This window comes from Camarhynchus parvulus, chromosome Z (assembly GCF_901933205.1).
Source record: "Camarhynchus parvulus chromosome Z, STF_HiC, whole genome shotgun sequence".
Classification (NCBI taxonomy): domain Eukaryota; kingdom Metazoa; phylum Chordata; class Aves; order Passeriformes; family Thraupidae; genus Camarhynchus; species Camarhynchus parvulus.
The window spans coordinates 67,837,205-67,850,326 of record NC_044601.1 but is presented as its reverse complement, the minus strand read 5'-3'; the positions used below and the strand labels follow the sequence as shown (position 1 = coordinate 67,850,326).

The window sequence follows — 13,122 nt, the reverse complement described above, 5'->3', positions numbered from 1 at the left end:
GAGTTTTTCTGGTGTCATTTTCTCCTCAAAGATCTCTGGAAGTCCAGGAATGGACTACCTGACAGGCTCTAAACTAGCCTATTTTTTATAATATTTATATACCAGAAAGAAATGAATTTTCAATCAAAGTCGTGAGTTCGTGATAGGATAGAATTTTACATGCTATAAATCATTACAACTCCACTGAAATCTTCAGTGATACATCATTAATTTTTTTTTTCTAATCATACGGCCCCCACCATCCTAATTTGTCTCCAGCACAAGCATAAGGGAACATTGTTAATTCTCTGAAGAACAACAGACCACAAATGGGATGATGCACTAGGAGACTCCTGCAAAAGAACATTTATTCAATCAAATGCCAAAAAAATGTTCATCATACAAAGGAGCCAGAGAAACCTCCTTTTCTTGCCTAAAAATAAACTGAGATGTCTATCTCTTTTTACACATTTTTGTATATAGGTTATATTTAAAGGCACACACAAATACATATGTGCCTCTGAATCTAATGGATGTGCCAATCATTCTAATTGCACTCAAGCTGGGTTTCAAACACTTTATATGATATCATATTGTATTTTTTCTAGTGGTCACCTGAATCTCTGATCCTCTAGAAATTCTGAAGTGGCTTTCATGTCATATTTCTGTCCTCTTTGAGTTATATTGGTCATAAAGCATCTCTTTAAACCAAGGATGTGACACAGGACATGGCTACACTCTTGTAAAATCCACAGTGGCATGTCAATTACGTTCACTGAACTCATATAGAGCTCTGATAAAATAAAAGATTTTGACATGCCTTTTGTACCAGGGATATGATGGTGCTGCACTGAAATATTCTATTTTCTGCAGCCAGATGTGTCAATCCATTTTGTGTTTGGGGTAAGACTATAAACCCCTGGTTTCAATCTGCTGCTCAGTGATATGCTGTTGGAATTACACTGAACTGAAATTAGGATATTGATGCATATGTAATGAAAGGAAGGGATGCAGGGCGTTGCTCATCCAAATATTCCCTCTGTCACTAATCTTCTCCAGAAAATAGTGCTGCTGCCACTCCTGGCTGTTCTCTTGGCTGAAACAGCACAAGGAGCTTTAAAGACACCTCTGCTGATAACCTCCCTCTCCTCCTCCAGCAACCTCCCTCTTCCAGCCCAAGATATGCCCCTTCCCTTGCCATCACTATCTACCAACACTGGCAGAGGGAATTTCTTTATCTCAGGGTGTGTTCTGCTTTTCTGATTTGCTTTTCTCCTCTGTCCTCACTGCTGAAGCAGTTAGCATTTGCTGTGCTGCACAAAGGGATCTGTTTCTTGTGGGAGGTATTTTTATCCTGCCACCTCAGTGCAGGAGAGATTCACTCAGATTTATCCCAGATACCCCTAAAATGTCAGCAGTGGCAAAGGTGACAGAAAACAGCCGCATGTCCACTGGCAACAGAAACAGCATCTTGCAGGGCACAAAAAAGAGAAGGAAAAGAGTAGAAGTGTGTCTACCTTGTGAACTTCTGCCTTCCTGAAGTGGTCCTGGGGTGATGGCTTAAATTTTGTGGGTCCTCCCAGTTAACATCCATGTACACAGAAGCATCTTGACTTTTGGGATGACGTGATCCCCTAGTCATTGGATACCTGTCCAAGGATTTGAAACCTCAGCCAGCATCAAGAGCTACATAAGACAAAGGTATTAAGGACCACTTTTAACAGGTAAAATAATCCCATCCCACCCCAGCCCCAAACTATCAATAAAGGCTTCCCTTCTTAAGGCAACGCGATGTCTCAGCATGCTCTTATTGCAATCTACCCTTGCTCAATTCTTGTCATCAGTTTCATGGTCTTCGCCACGGATTTTTCTGCTCCTCTATCCCACTACACCCCTCGGCCTCCTCTGAGGCCCAACACCATATCAGATGCCCTCACGTGGTGCTCGTGTGATCACATGTCCATGTGCTCTTCATCTTTAGGCTGACCACCTGAGCTTTTAGCCCTGCACAAGGCCACCTGCTTTACTGAGAGAAAGGGAGGAATTTGGGTGGAGTGCATGCACAACAACCTCCCAAAGCTTAGAGGGAAGCTGTGGCTGGAGATGTGTGTCTGCGTGGTGGGACTCCTGTGCACCCCTTTTGCATGAGAACACTGCTGCTCGTGCTTCCAGACTGGCTCTAGCTCATGTTTGGATTTCTTTCCTGGTGCTGGCTTTTTTTTTTTTTTTTTTTGCATGGTTTCTTTGTGCTTATTGTTTTCCTCTGGGTGGGAGGAGAGGGGAGAAGATTGAAAATGTAATATTCCTTCAGATGGATGAATTGGAGACATACCATCCTGGGTCTTCCAAAATATCTGGTCCAGCTGGTGATGACTTTGAGCTGTGCTGGCTTTTAACCAGCAAGGTGCCTTAGGTTTGATCCAGCTCCCAGCAGCTCTCTTTGTTCATGTCCCCAAGTCCTGGTTCTGAGGGTCATTTTCAGGTTTCCATACATACTGACTCACTGTCAAAGTCAAAGAGGGAAGCTTCCATGGGAGGTGAGCTCCCCTCCTTTTCGGCACACGGGTCAGCCAAGGACAAGGTTTGTGTCACAGCGACACCATGGGAAGCTCACAGGGCACATGGGCTCCATGTGTTTGTGCAGAAGCAGCTGTGCTCCAGCATGGCCACCTTTAAAAGAAACAGTTTCTGGGGATTTGTTTTTACTCCTTCTGCTTCTGGAGCCATTTAAATACTCTGCATGACCCGGCAGAGAGTGCTCATTTGTCCTTTTCTCGCCCCTGCTGGTTTGAAGCAGTATTTTTAGCTGCTGCAGATAGATGTGCACCTGGGAACAATGAGCATTCTGGGAACTGCTCCTGCTCTCACAGCACCACTGTGGGAAACCTGACCCCAAGCAGATGCTTACAGGAATATACTGAGTGCTGCAGCAGCCTGGGTGGAGAGAGGAAAGCGACAAACCTCTGCCAGGGCCCTGGCTGCTTCATGCAATGCTTGCTGTAGGGCACATGATGGGGTTGAGGCTGTGAATCCTTTACCCTGATTGTGAAGGAGTAGCTCTGAAGGTTGCCAGGCTAGCAGTTAGTTCCCCTCTGTTTTGGGAGGGGCCTTTTAGAGGGGGACTTAAGAGGAAACTTTTGGAAAGGGCATGTTATGGTAGGATAAGGCAGAAACTATTTTAAGCTGAAGGAGGGCAGAGAGATAAAATATTAAGAAGAAATTCTTTACTATCAGTGTGGTGAGACCCTGGCACAGGTTGCCCAGAGAAACTGTGGCTGCCCCATCCCTGAAGTGTTCAAGCTCAGGTTGGATGGGGCTTTGAGCCACCTGGGATAGGGGAAGGTCCCTGCCCATGGCAGGCAGTAGGAGCTGGGTGGTCTTCAGGGTCCCTTCCAACCCAAACCATTCTATGATTCTATGATTTTCCTTTCAGAATTTTTTTTCCTTTGAGGTCACGCTACAGTTTGCTTTGTGCCCAGCTCCTCTTCTCAATTAGCCTAGTTGTATCTTTAGAGTTGAGAAACTTTGCAAATCCTTCCTTTTTGCTGATGCCAGCTGCCTGCACATACCCAGCCCCGAAAATGGGAATAACACAATTCATCCCCTCCCTTCAGTAGTAGAGGCTGCAAGTCTTTCTGGTCATCGAAGGTCAAATCTTTCAAGACACTAAGACTGCCTGTTCACAGGAATAACTTGTGGTTGTGGAGCTTGTGCTTTTCAGACAGATGGACATCGCAGCAGATGCTTATCTACTGCGAGCAGAGCTCTCACAGTCCCTCTTCTTGGGAAAATGGAGATTTAAAATGTGGCTGCCGTATGGTCTGGTCAAGTCCCTGCTAAGACAACAGAGATACAGAGCCCTCTAAAAATATCTTATTGACTGTAGTGTGGATATGGGCTATGTGTGAAGCCAATGTAGATTATGAAAGGTCTAACAGGTGCTAATTATTCAAAGATAACTTACTTCTGTTTGTAAACCAGATGGCTTGACAAAAATGAGGACGATGGTCAGATTGTCCGAGAATTAGTGCCTGCTGGGGAGTCACCACTGCTAAAAAGTGAGTTTAGCTTGGAAAAAAGGTCTGGGTTTTAGTTGTACATGGATGTGTTTATTTGCTTTATTCTTCTTAATAATTCTTGTCAGTTCCCACTAAATCTACTGGGCCTTTTTTGCCATTCTTATGCAAGAAGCTGCAGTAGGTCATGCTGAGAGAAATGCCTCTGACTCTTAAATTCTAGTTTATGAATGGCAAAAGAACATAATTGCAACATTATATAGGTAGAAAGAAAAGGTTTTTAAAGTTGTGATTTGTTTAAGAACTGCTTTCTTTTATATCTTTCCCTGAAGGATCTTGAATTGCTACTGTTTTAGTAGAGTAAATGCCACCAAATAATGACATTCTCTGAAGGAAATCACGAAAAATATTATATTGTCCTTTTCTGGAGAACCAGGGCTCCAATGCTACAATTTTCTTTAGAAAATGGTGCTTGCACAGTGCAGGTTGTTGTGTTTAGAAAAAAAAAATACAAAGAAGGTCAAAGTTATTGAATTAAATTGTTAAGTATAAAAATGGTGAAATAATCCCATTTGCCTAAGTGCATTTTTATGCTGTGGGTAATCATCTAACAGTGAGAGGAAGGCATACAGAATATTTTATGCTTACCAGTGTCCCTATTGGATTTCTTCTTTATTTCGGTTAATAACTCCAAGGTGTGACAGCTTCTCCAGCATGGCCCTGAGGTGCTGGATGCATGAATGGAGGGCAAGGCCCTTTCTGTGTCTGTATCTGGAGCCTTCCTCCCCTGTCAGCTGTTAGAAGCCAATTGCCTGGCTGGGCACTGGCAGTGCCACTCACCTGTCTGTGTTTTGTGCATCGATCTTTCTCCAGATGTCAGTTATCACATCAGCGTGAAGACGGGAGATATCCCCGGTGCCAGCTCAGATTCCAGGGTTTTCATCAAACTCTACGGTGAAAAAGCAGACTCCAGCAAAGAGTTTCTCTTAGTCTCTGATAATGATCTAGGCAATTATTTTGAACGTAGTCGAGTGGATGAGTTTACTCTAGATATGATGGATATTGGAAAGGTAAGAATCAATTGCAGGTGGCTCTATACTTTGTGCAAGTGCCTGAATTCAGGAGCAAAATAACATTCCATATTGAAGGTGATGAAAGAGCCTTTGACATTCACACTGGATATTAAGAGGCACATTTTACATAGATTTTACACCAGTGTATTGTGTATGCTGGCACGTGAGGAGTGTTTTAAGCCTGCAGCTAAATACATATATTAACTATTTACACGAACACGGTGGAAGAGCACCGTGCCAGGGTAAGGAGACTGTTTTACATTAAGCAAATTCCGTTGTGTTGGGTTTTTCCCTGCCCTCTGGGTTTTTGTTTGCTTTTTCCAAAGATCAACCGAATTCTGATTGGGCACGATAACGTGGGTCTGCGGTCCGGCTGGTTCCTGGCCAGTGTCCAGATCACAGTTCCAGTCCAGGGAAGGCAGTACATGTTCCCCTGCAACCGGTGGCTTGACAAGAATGAGGCTGATGGCAGGGTGGAGGTGGAAGTCTACCCAAGTGAGATTTTGCCCATTGAGAAATGTAAGAGAACACGTGCTGCTTTAAAGATAGGGCTAAATGTGTATTGCTCCCATCCTTCAGGGCAAGGTCACCACTGTCTTAGACAATAAAACCAAAAAAATCACCATTCCTATGGGCTTATATTTGTGAGGAAAGTAAAATATTCCCCTCATGTTTTCTGAAAGAGTTGGAAAAACATTACAGAGATTTTCATCTCCATTTCTTGAGACCATATGAAAAATTTACATCCTGGGCAGCACAACACAGCACAAGACAATGTGCTTCTTCACTGCAATATCAGTGGGTTCTTCTTTTTTCTACATTTATCTGCCCCAGTACTTTTTTCTCTTTACACACCAGCACATGCCCCATCCTGTCTTTATTGCCCTGTTTCCTGGAAGGGAGAAGCTGTTTGATAACTAAGTGCCAAATCCCTACTGGCCACTTGACTTTTATCAGTAGACCCATTTTGTTTTAAGGCTGCAGTTAAAATTTGCTGCTGGGTCCTGAGAAAGAATGCTGTGGTTTTCCCCTGCTCTCTGCACCTCCCTCCCTTGCACTGTACAAAGGAGATCATTCAACCATTCTATAGTTAGTCCTGAAACAAAATTCCCTTTTAAGGCTCTGTTTTGCACCCCCCTGACACTGGCTAACACTTGTAAAAGGAAAGCTATTAGGTTAGTCCTCAGTGAAGAGTTCTGTTATCTCACATTTAGTTCGGATAAGAGCAAATGGTCGGCTATGTGGACATTTGTTAAGACAAGGTAATTTAATTTCAAACCTGAGCCCCCAGGAATGTTGTTATCTGAGTTTCTCTGCTGATTTAATTGCTTTATTTTTGGACCAGTGATAAACTATGAGGTGTCTGTAGTCACTGGAGGCGTGCGAGCCGCAGGCACCAACGCCAACGTCTTCATGCAGATTTATGGTGAGACTGGCAAAACGGAATTGATCATCTTGGACAACAGATCCAACAACTTTGAAAGGGGAGCCACAGATATCTTCAAGGTATGATGAAGGCAGTCACTGCCACTTCTAAAAGGGGAAAGAAATTATCAGCCAAAGTTGAGACATCAACAGAGCAACTGGCCCAGCTATACAAAAAAAAGACTTTTCAAGAAAATTGCATGTCTGGCAGTATCAACTGTCCTCTATCCTTAGTTTTGGAAGGCTTTTTATTTCTTTATGCGGTTTTGTGTTTTGTCGAGGGGCTTCTATCTTCTTAGGGGCTACTAGCAAAGGTGTCATTGAAATTTATGATCTAATAGCAGTATTTGTTTATATTTACTTTCAAAAGGATCTCAAAAGACTTCAAACTTTGGGCCTGACCACGTGTTATTGCCAATTCTCATTGTGTAGCTGGGGGAAAAAGAAAACACCATTGTATGAGAGTAGAAGGAATCCCAGGTTTGCCTGTGGTCACACACACCATTAACTACGGGTACAGATGTCAGCCCTGCAGAGGTTTGCAGCTGTAATTCCTGAGAATGTGTGAATGCCCCATGGATTTTACAGTGCCTGTAACACTGTCCCAGCAGGCCCTGCACAGCCCTGACACTCAATGTGCACAGCTCAGCCCTCCAGGTATCAGGATGGTCAGAATTCAGAGCTTTTTAAAAATTCAGGTTTATACTGCAGAGCCCACACCTCTTTCTGAGCAGCCCAGCAGCAAAGGGAGTGTTTAAAGGGCTGAGGCACCTCCAACAAAACTCTAGGGAATGAGCCAGGTCTTGTATAATCCAGCAAGATAATCCTGGGCTGATTAGGCTGCCCAGCAAGTGTGGATCACAACGTGGTCAGGCATCCTCTCCCTTTGGGACCAATGTTCTCTTCTGCCTTGTTAGCTTGGGGTTTCTGCCCAGAGGAACCATGGCTTGCAGGACAGGAATGGTCCTAGCACCTGCCCTGATGTGGGATCAGAGCAAAGACAAGGTGCTCTGTCAGAGCCACATCCTTCTGTAGGGCAGGAGAGACCAACATCTGGACAGTGAAGCAGAGAGCGCAGGTGGGCACAGGATTTCAGGCACATCTGCCACATGTGCTCACAGCACAAGACTTGGCACAGCAGTGCCTAAGTGTTCCTGAGAATTTGCAGCCCCACAGAGGCTGGATCCATCTCAGCACGGCTAAGCTTGCAGCTAATTGCTGAAGGTCCCCTGAATCATCAAGACTGGGATATCCTTCCTGCTGTCAGCGGACAAATGGAGGTGCCTTTATCCACAGCTTCACCAGTTTTGTACTGTGTGTTTTTGAGATCAGTTCACCTCCTCCTGCCTCATTTTCTTGCTTTACTGAATGGAGTTACTGATGTTTATATATTTTTAATGAGTTTTTGGGGATTTGAAATGAATAGTACCTTATAAATGTTTGCTTTTTAAAAACTCTCTATAATTTTAAGATTAAGTTTCTCTGATTTTAAAGGAAATAAGCTTTCTAAAATTTATGAGTAAGAGCTATTAGCCAATATAAGATTTATAATAAAGCCATATGTACAGTGTTCTGTTTACTTAGCTTTGCTTATATCCTCTCTCTGATATTTATTGCCAGATTTGAAAATTATGCCCATTTCTGTGATTTTTTTAATAAGCACACAAGGCAGAAGCTCTGGAGCATTAATAAATAGATCGTCTATCTCTTTCACTATATGAATGTTTACAAAAAGACACAGGCAAAAATAAGATTCTGTGAGCTACATGATAATAGGAAATGCCATCAGTCATGGACAAGGCATGCAGGATGATTACAGTAAATCTAAGAGTAAATCCGTGTAAGGAAAGATACATTCTTTATGTCAGGACAGTGGGATCAATTTCAGTTTTCTGATAAGCATCTTGTGTGCAATTGATTTTGTTTTAATCTACAAAACGCTTCTAGACTAAAACCTTACATGCCAAGTGCCAGATTTCAGCCTGAAGCAAATGTTTGCAAGTTTTATAACATAAACACTGCATAACAGCATAAGCAATCACCAGAAACAAGTCATGGGCTGTTGAAGGATTGTGTGGAGTAAAACCTTCTATCCAACTTCATTAGGTAGTAATCCAGACAGATAATCTAAACCAAGAAGGTTTTGTGTCTGCTGTGCTGACTAGAGGGATGTAAATCTTCTTACTGATCAGCCTTCTGCCACTGAAGCACTGTAACCACCAATGATTGTATCCTCTCTGCTCACCAAAAAAGTGAGAAAATACTTCTCTAATTTTCCAGATGAGAAGGAGGGAGAAGGGCACTCCAAACCCACAGTCTGTGTCAGAGATCGCGTTATATGAGTTAACTGCCTTTTCACTACACCATTATTGCTTCTTGCTGGGTTCATATCCTGTGCTGAGTATGAAAGGCATCTTATTATTAATTTCAAAATGCCTCATGCACTGAGAATCTGTAAAAACCTGGTGAGGTATTATCATATATTCATCTTCAGCGACAACACAGAGACAATACAGGTAAGGAGAGCAATGAGGAAGTAGGGAGCCCAATAAATATGAATTTAGCTCCTCTCCTCACCATGGCTGCTCTGAATGTCTTCAGCTTAATCCGTTCAGATGATATTTGGTGATGGGAAGTATGAAATAGTAAAGCAGAAAGGAAAATGTAAACTTGCATTAGGAAATTGTTCTTATCCTTGCTTAGATAATTTTGTGTGATGGAGGCCTTGCTTGTCCTTTTTAAGAGAGTGCTTTATGAAATTAAGATTGTCTTCTATCCCTCTGGGTGCTGACTTTCCCTGGGTGGCAGAGAGAGGCTGCAGATGTTGGCAAGATTTACAAGATCCGGATAGGCCACGACGGGACAGGCATTGGGGATGGCTGGTTCCTGGAGAGCGTCACGCTGAAGCGCCTGGCCACCAAAACAAAGGGGTCGGATGAAAACACGGAGAAGAAAAAGAAGTCTAATGAGGAGGAAGGGGAGGAGACCAAGGAGGAAGAAGGAATGGATGTCTACACGTTTGTGGCACATCGCTGGCTGGCTAGGGACGAAGGGGATAAGGAGCTCGTGGTGGAGCTGGTGCCTGATGGAGAATCTGACCTGGAGGGTAAATACCATAGGGAGAGTGTGTGTGTGAGTGTGTGTGTGTGTGTGTGTGTGTGTATCCAGCCTCTCCATGAAGGATGATAACCACATTTGGCAGGACCATTTATCCCCCACAACCACCCCGTTGCCCCAGGCATGCACTGGATCTGTGGCGGGTCAAGCTAGGGAGGAAGAGGATGGTGGGTAAGCTAAGGCAGAGCGCAGAGGAGACAGCCTGAAACTGGAATATCCTAAAGGACTCCCATAGGATTCATCAAAGGTCATCTGGAGCACTTGGATCAAGAGTCCCAGAGGCCCCCACTGCAGCTGAGAGTTTAGCAAGATGTAACTGCTGTTATGGCCAAAGAGAGGGGCTGGAGGAAGGCAGAGCTGCTCATGTTTTAATATAGATGCCAACAAGCTCCAGGCAAACTCTTTATGTGCTGGCATTTTGGGGGTTAAACACTTTTGTGGTGAGCCACAGATTTGATGAAATATGGCCATTTCTGGGGTCCTTCTGACCTGCCTGTGCTATTTTACTTGCAGAAAATACATATGAAGTCCGCGTCCTCACTGGGACTGTGGGGGGAGCTGGGACAGATGCTAATGTCTTCCTGAGCATCTATGGCATGCAAAGAGGAGACACGGGTGAGCGCCAGCTGAAAAGGTCAAACAACCTCAACAAGTTTGAGAAAGGACAGGTAATGCATGAACTCCACTCACTCAAGCAAGAAGGAGGCTGGCAGGGCTCTCTCGGTTGATGTGCTGGCCGTTCACTACACTTTCTCCTCACTTCTTTCAATTTTTTTTTTATTTCTGAAATATATTATATAAAGCAAAATGCCTCAAAACATTTTCCAGGGGAGATTCATTTGAATAATAAGCTGAATACCAATTCCATGTTGGAGCCATTTTCTGCATCTGCTTCCTGCAAGCTTTCTGGTAATAATGCTTCCTTTCAGGAATACTTAAAACTTACAAACTTTAAATTAATATTGGAGAGTATTTTTTGGGGGAGTTCAAGCATGTAGATATTTAGATACAAAAACTATTCTAAGTACCCAACTAGCCAGGGAATAAAAGCAATATCACACAGTGTGCTGTAATTACGTTATAATCCAATCCAATTAAAGATCATCTCTTGCATGTTTAGTATTTGCTATAAAAAGTTTATGAGCAATTAACAAAAATCTACTGTTATAGCCAGGAGTTTTTCAAGGAATAATTCTGAAGAACAAAAAATTATAGAAACAAAAAGCAGCTGTGGAAAACTTGCAACTACAAAAAAAAAAAGAGCCCTAAGGTTGTTAAATAAGCTGTTAGCTGTGATTTATGAGCTTGGCACTGGTGAAACTGCAACCTGTACATAGTTCTTCATTCAGTGGGAAGAGCTCCAAGCTGCAAATGTAATGCTCCTTACTCTGGGGAATACAAACCCAAAGTCTACCGACATATTAATCACATTAAGATGTTTAAACTGTTATGATAACAAGGGCCATCCTGTCACACTAACACAGTTAATAAATGATCCTCTTGGTTGTGGTAAATGGCAAAAGGAAGAAATTCTGAAATATTTGAAATAAAGCATATGGGCTGCATTTTGGGGCTGTCCCATGCAGAGCCAGGAGTTGGACTCAGTGATCCTTGTGGATCCCTTCCAACTGTGGATATTGGAAGATTCTACACAGAGGTGAGCAGGAGAATTTCCATGGAGCCAACATGGTTTTTGTCCGGTTCCAGATTCAATCTGTGGGAAAATACTAAGCCTGAAAGGAATGATATTTAGCAGAAAGGAGTTAAACTTACAGAAAGCTGTTACTGGGATGAGGTAAAGAGAGGAGTGAAGGGGGGAGCAGCTCCAGGGCTGTCACTGCCTTGTAGGAGCCCAACATGAGTGTTAATGGGAGACCTCAGAGCTCTGTAGTTATTTTTGTACACCCACACAAAGAGTACAAAGAGAACTTACAAATAGCTACGTTTTAATGGCAAAAAAGATTATTGCCCTTGGCCATTTCTTTCCTTCTTTCTTGGAAACACAGCCATTTGACTCTTGCCTCCTGTGCAGGTAGACGTGTTCACCATCAAAGCCATCGACCTGGGCGAGCTGAAGAAGCTGCGGATCCGCCACGATAACTCTGGCGCCAGCCCCAGCTGGTTCCTGGAGCGGGTGGAGATTACTGACCTCAAAGAGAGCACCACGTGAGGAGCCTGTTGTGCCCTTTTCATGGGGTCAGGAAAGGGGCTGTGCCCTCAGGAGCCTGCAGAGCTGTGGGGAGGCAGAGGAGATGCAGGAGGGCGTTGTTGGAGCTCCTCAGGGAATGGCCATCCCTTGGGAGCCTTGTGGTCCCTGTGCCATGACACAGAGTGTGGGGCCATTCTGGGGTACCCGTGGGGGGGTTTGCTGTCCCAGCACCTCTGTAATTTGGGAACCAGCAGTGTTTGGAAGGCAGCCTCAGCTCTTTTCTGTTTCTCCTCATGGGATGGGCTCATGTCTCCCTCCTGGAGCAGAGGCTGCACTCAGGCTTTTCCCTTCTAGGCCTCACTTTGGAAGTCTCTGAGTTTTATTTGCCCTTTCTACTTAATGCAAAGATCTAGGCCAAAAGCAAATTCTGATCTAAGCAAACTCTCATGATTTCCACAGACAGCTGGATGAGCAAAGAATGGGCTGCTCAAAATCTGAAATATAGGCTTGCCTTCGAGCTGGAACTTGCTGGAAATCACATGCTTAAAAGTTGCACAATGCTCTGATGGGTGGGACCACTCTTAAGGACAAGATGGGTTCAGTCTTCATAAACATAAAATGCCTGGGAGACTGGAGGTCCTTGAAGTTACTGAACTCTTTCTGGGAGTGAAATTAAAATGAATCAACCATGTGGGGCTGGCAGCCCAGAAACAGCACTTAGCAGTATGTGCTCCCTAACCTATTTATGGATTTAGCTCCCACAACACCAGATCTCAAGGACGAAAACAGAGGTATTGCTCAGCCTTGAGTAATCTTGTTGTTTCATTTTTTTTTTCCTTCAAGTAGCCTCTGATCTGTGCTTGTTTATGTTATTAAAGCCTGTGAAGTCCTGTGTATACACCGGGTGCTGCTGTCATTTTTTAGGTATTACTTTCCATGCCAGCGGTGGTTGGCAGTGGAGGAAGATGACGGTCAGATTGCCAGGGAGCTGGTCCCAGTGGATGAAGCATTTGTAAAGAAAGACTCGGAAAATGAGGGCCAGTCTCCTGCAACCTTGGGCCTGGAACAGAAAGGTGGAATGTATATGTTGGCCTTGAATTTCTTCCAGTGTGGGGTTGGAAAGGAACCAGGTTGTTAGTGCTGCTGAGGGCATTAGCAGTGAGCAGGAGCAGTTACTCACTGTGCTGGGAGTAATTTTGCCCCAGAATGAAATTTTCAGACATCAATGAAGCATCAAGTTTGTTTGCGAGGAGTGGACCCTCCTCATTTTTAGTTGATTTAATCTTTCAAGATTGGACCCTAAGTGACAAGGCTAGGAAGATGGGTAATAGGCTCAGTTCTTGTTTTTGAACTGAAATGCATA

The 13,122-nt window shown here is 43.8% G+C and overlaps 1 protein-coding gene across 1 annotated transcript in view; it reads left to right on the top strand.

Annotated features, from left to right (window-relative positions):
* LOXHD1 (lipoxygenase homology domains 1) overlaps positions 1-13,122 on the top strand; it is a 150,926-nt gene that overhangs the window by 67,086 nt on the left and 70,718 nt on the right. Inside the window, 8 exon segments of the mRNA XM_030968988.1 lie at positions 3,961-4,037; positions 4,869-5,065; positions 5,395-5,587; positions 6,414-6,574; positions 9,302-9,599; positions 10,124-10,278; positions 11,643-11,776; positions 12,684-12,832. Of these exon segments, the coding sequence (XP_030824848.1) occupies positions 3,961-4,037; positions 4,869-5,065; positions 5,395-5,587; positions 6,414-6,574; positions 9,302-9,599; positions 10,124-10,278; positions 11,643-11,776; positions 12,684-12,832 (1,364 nt within the window).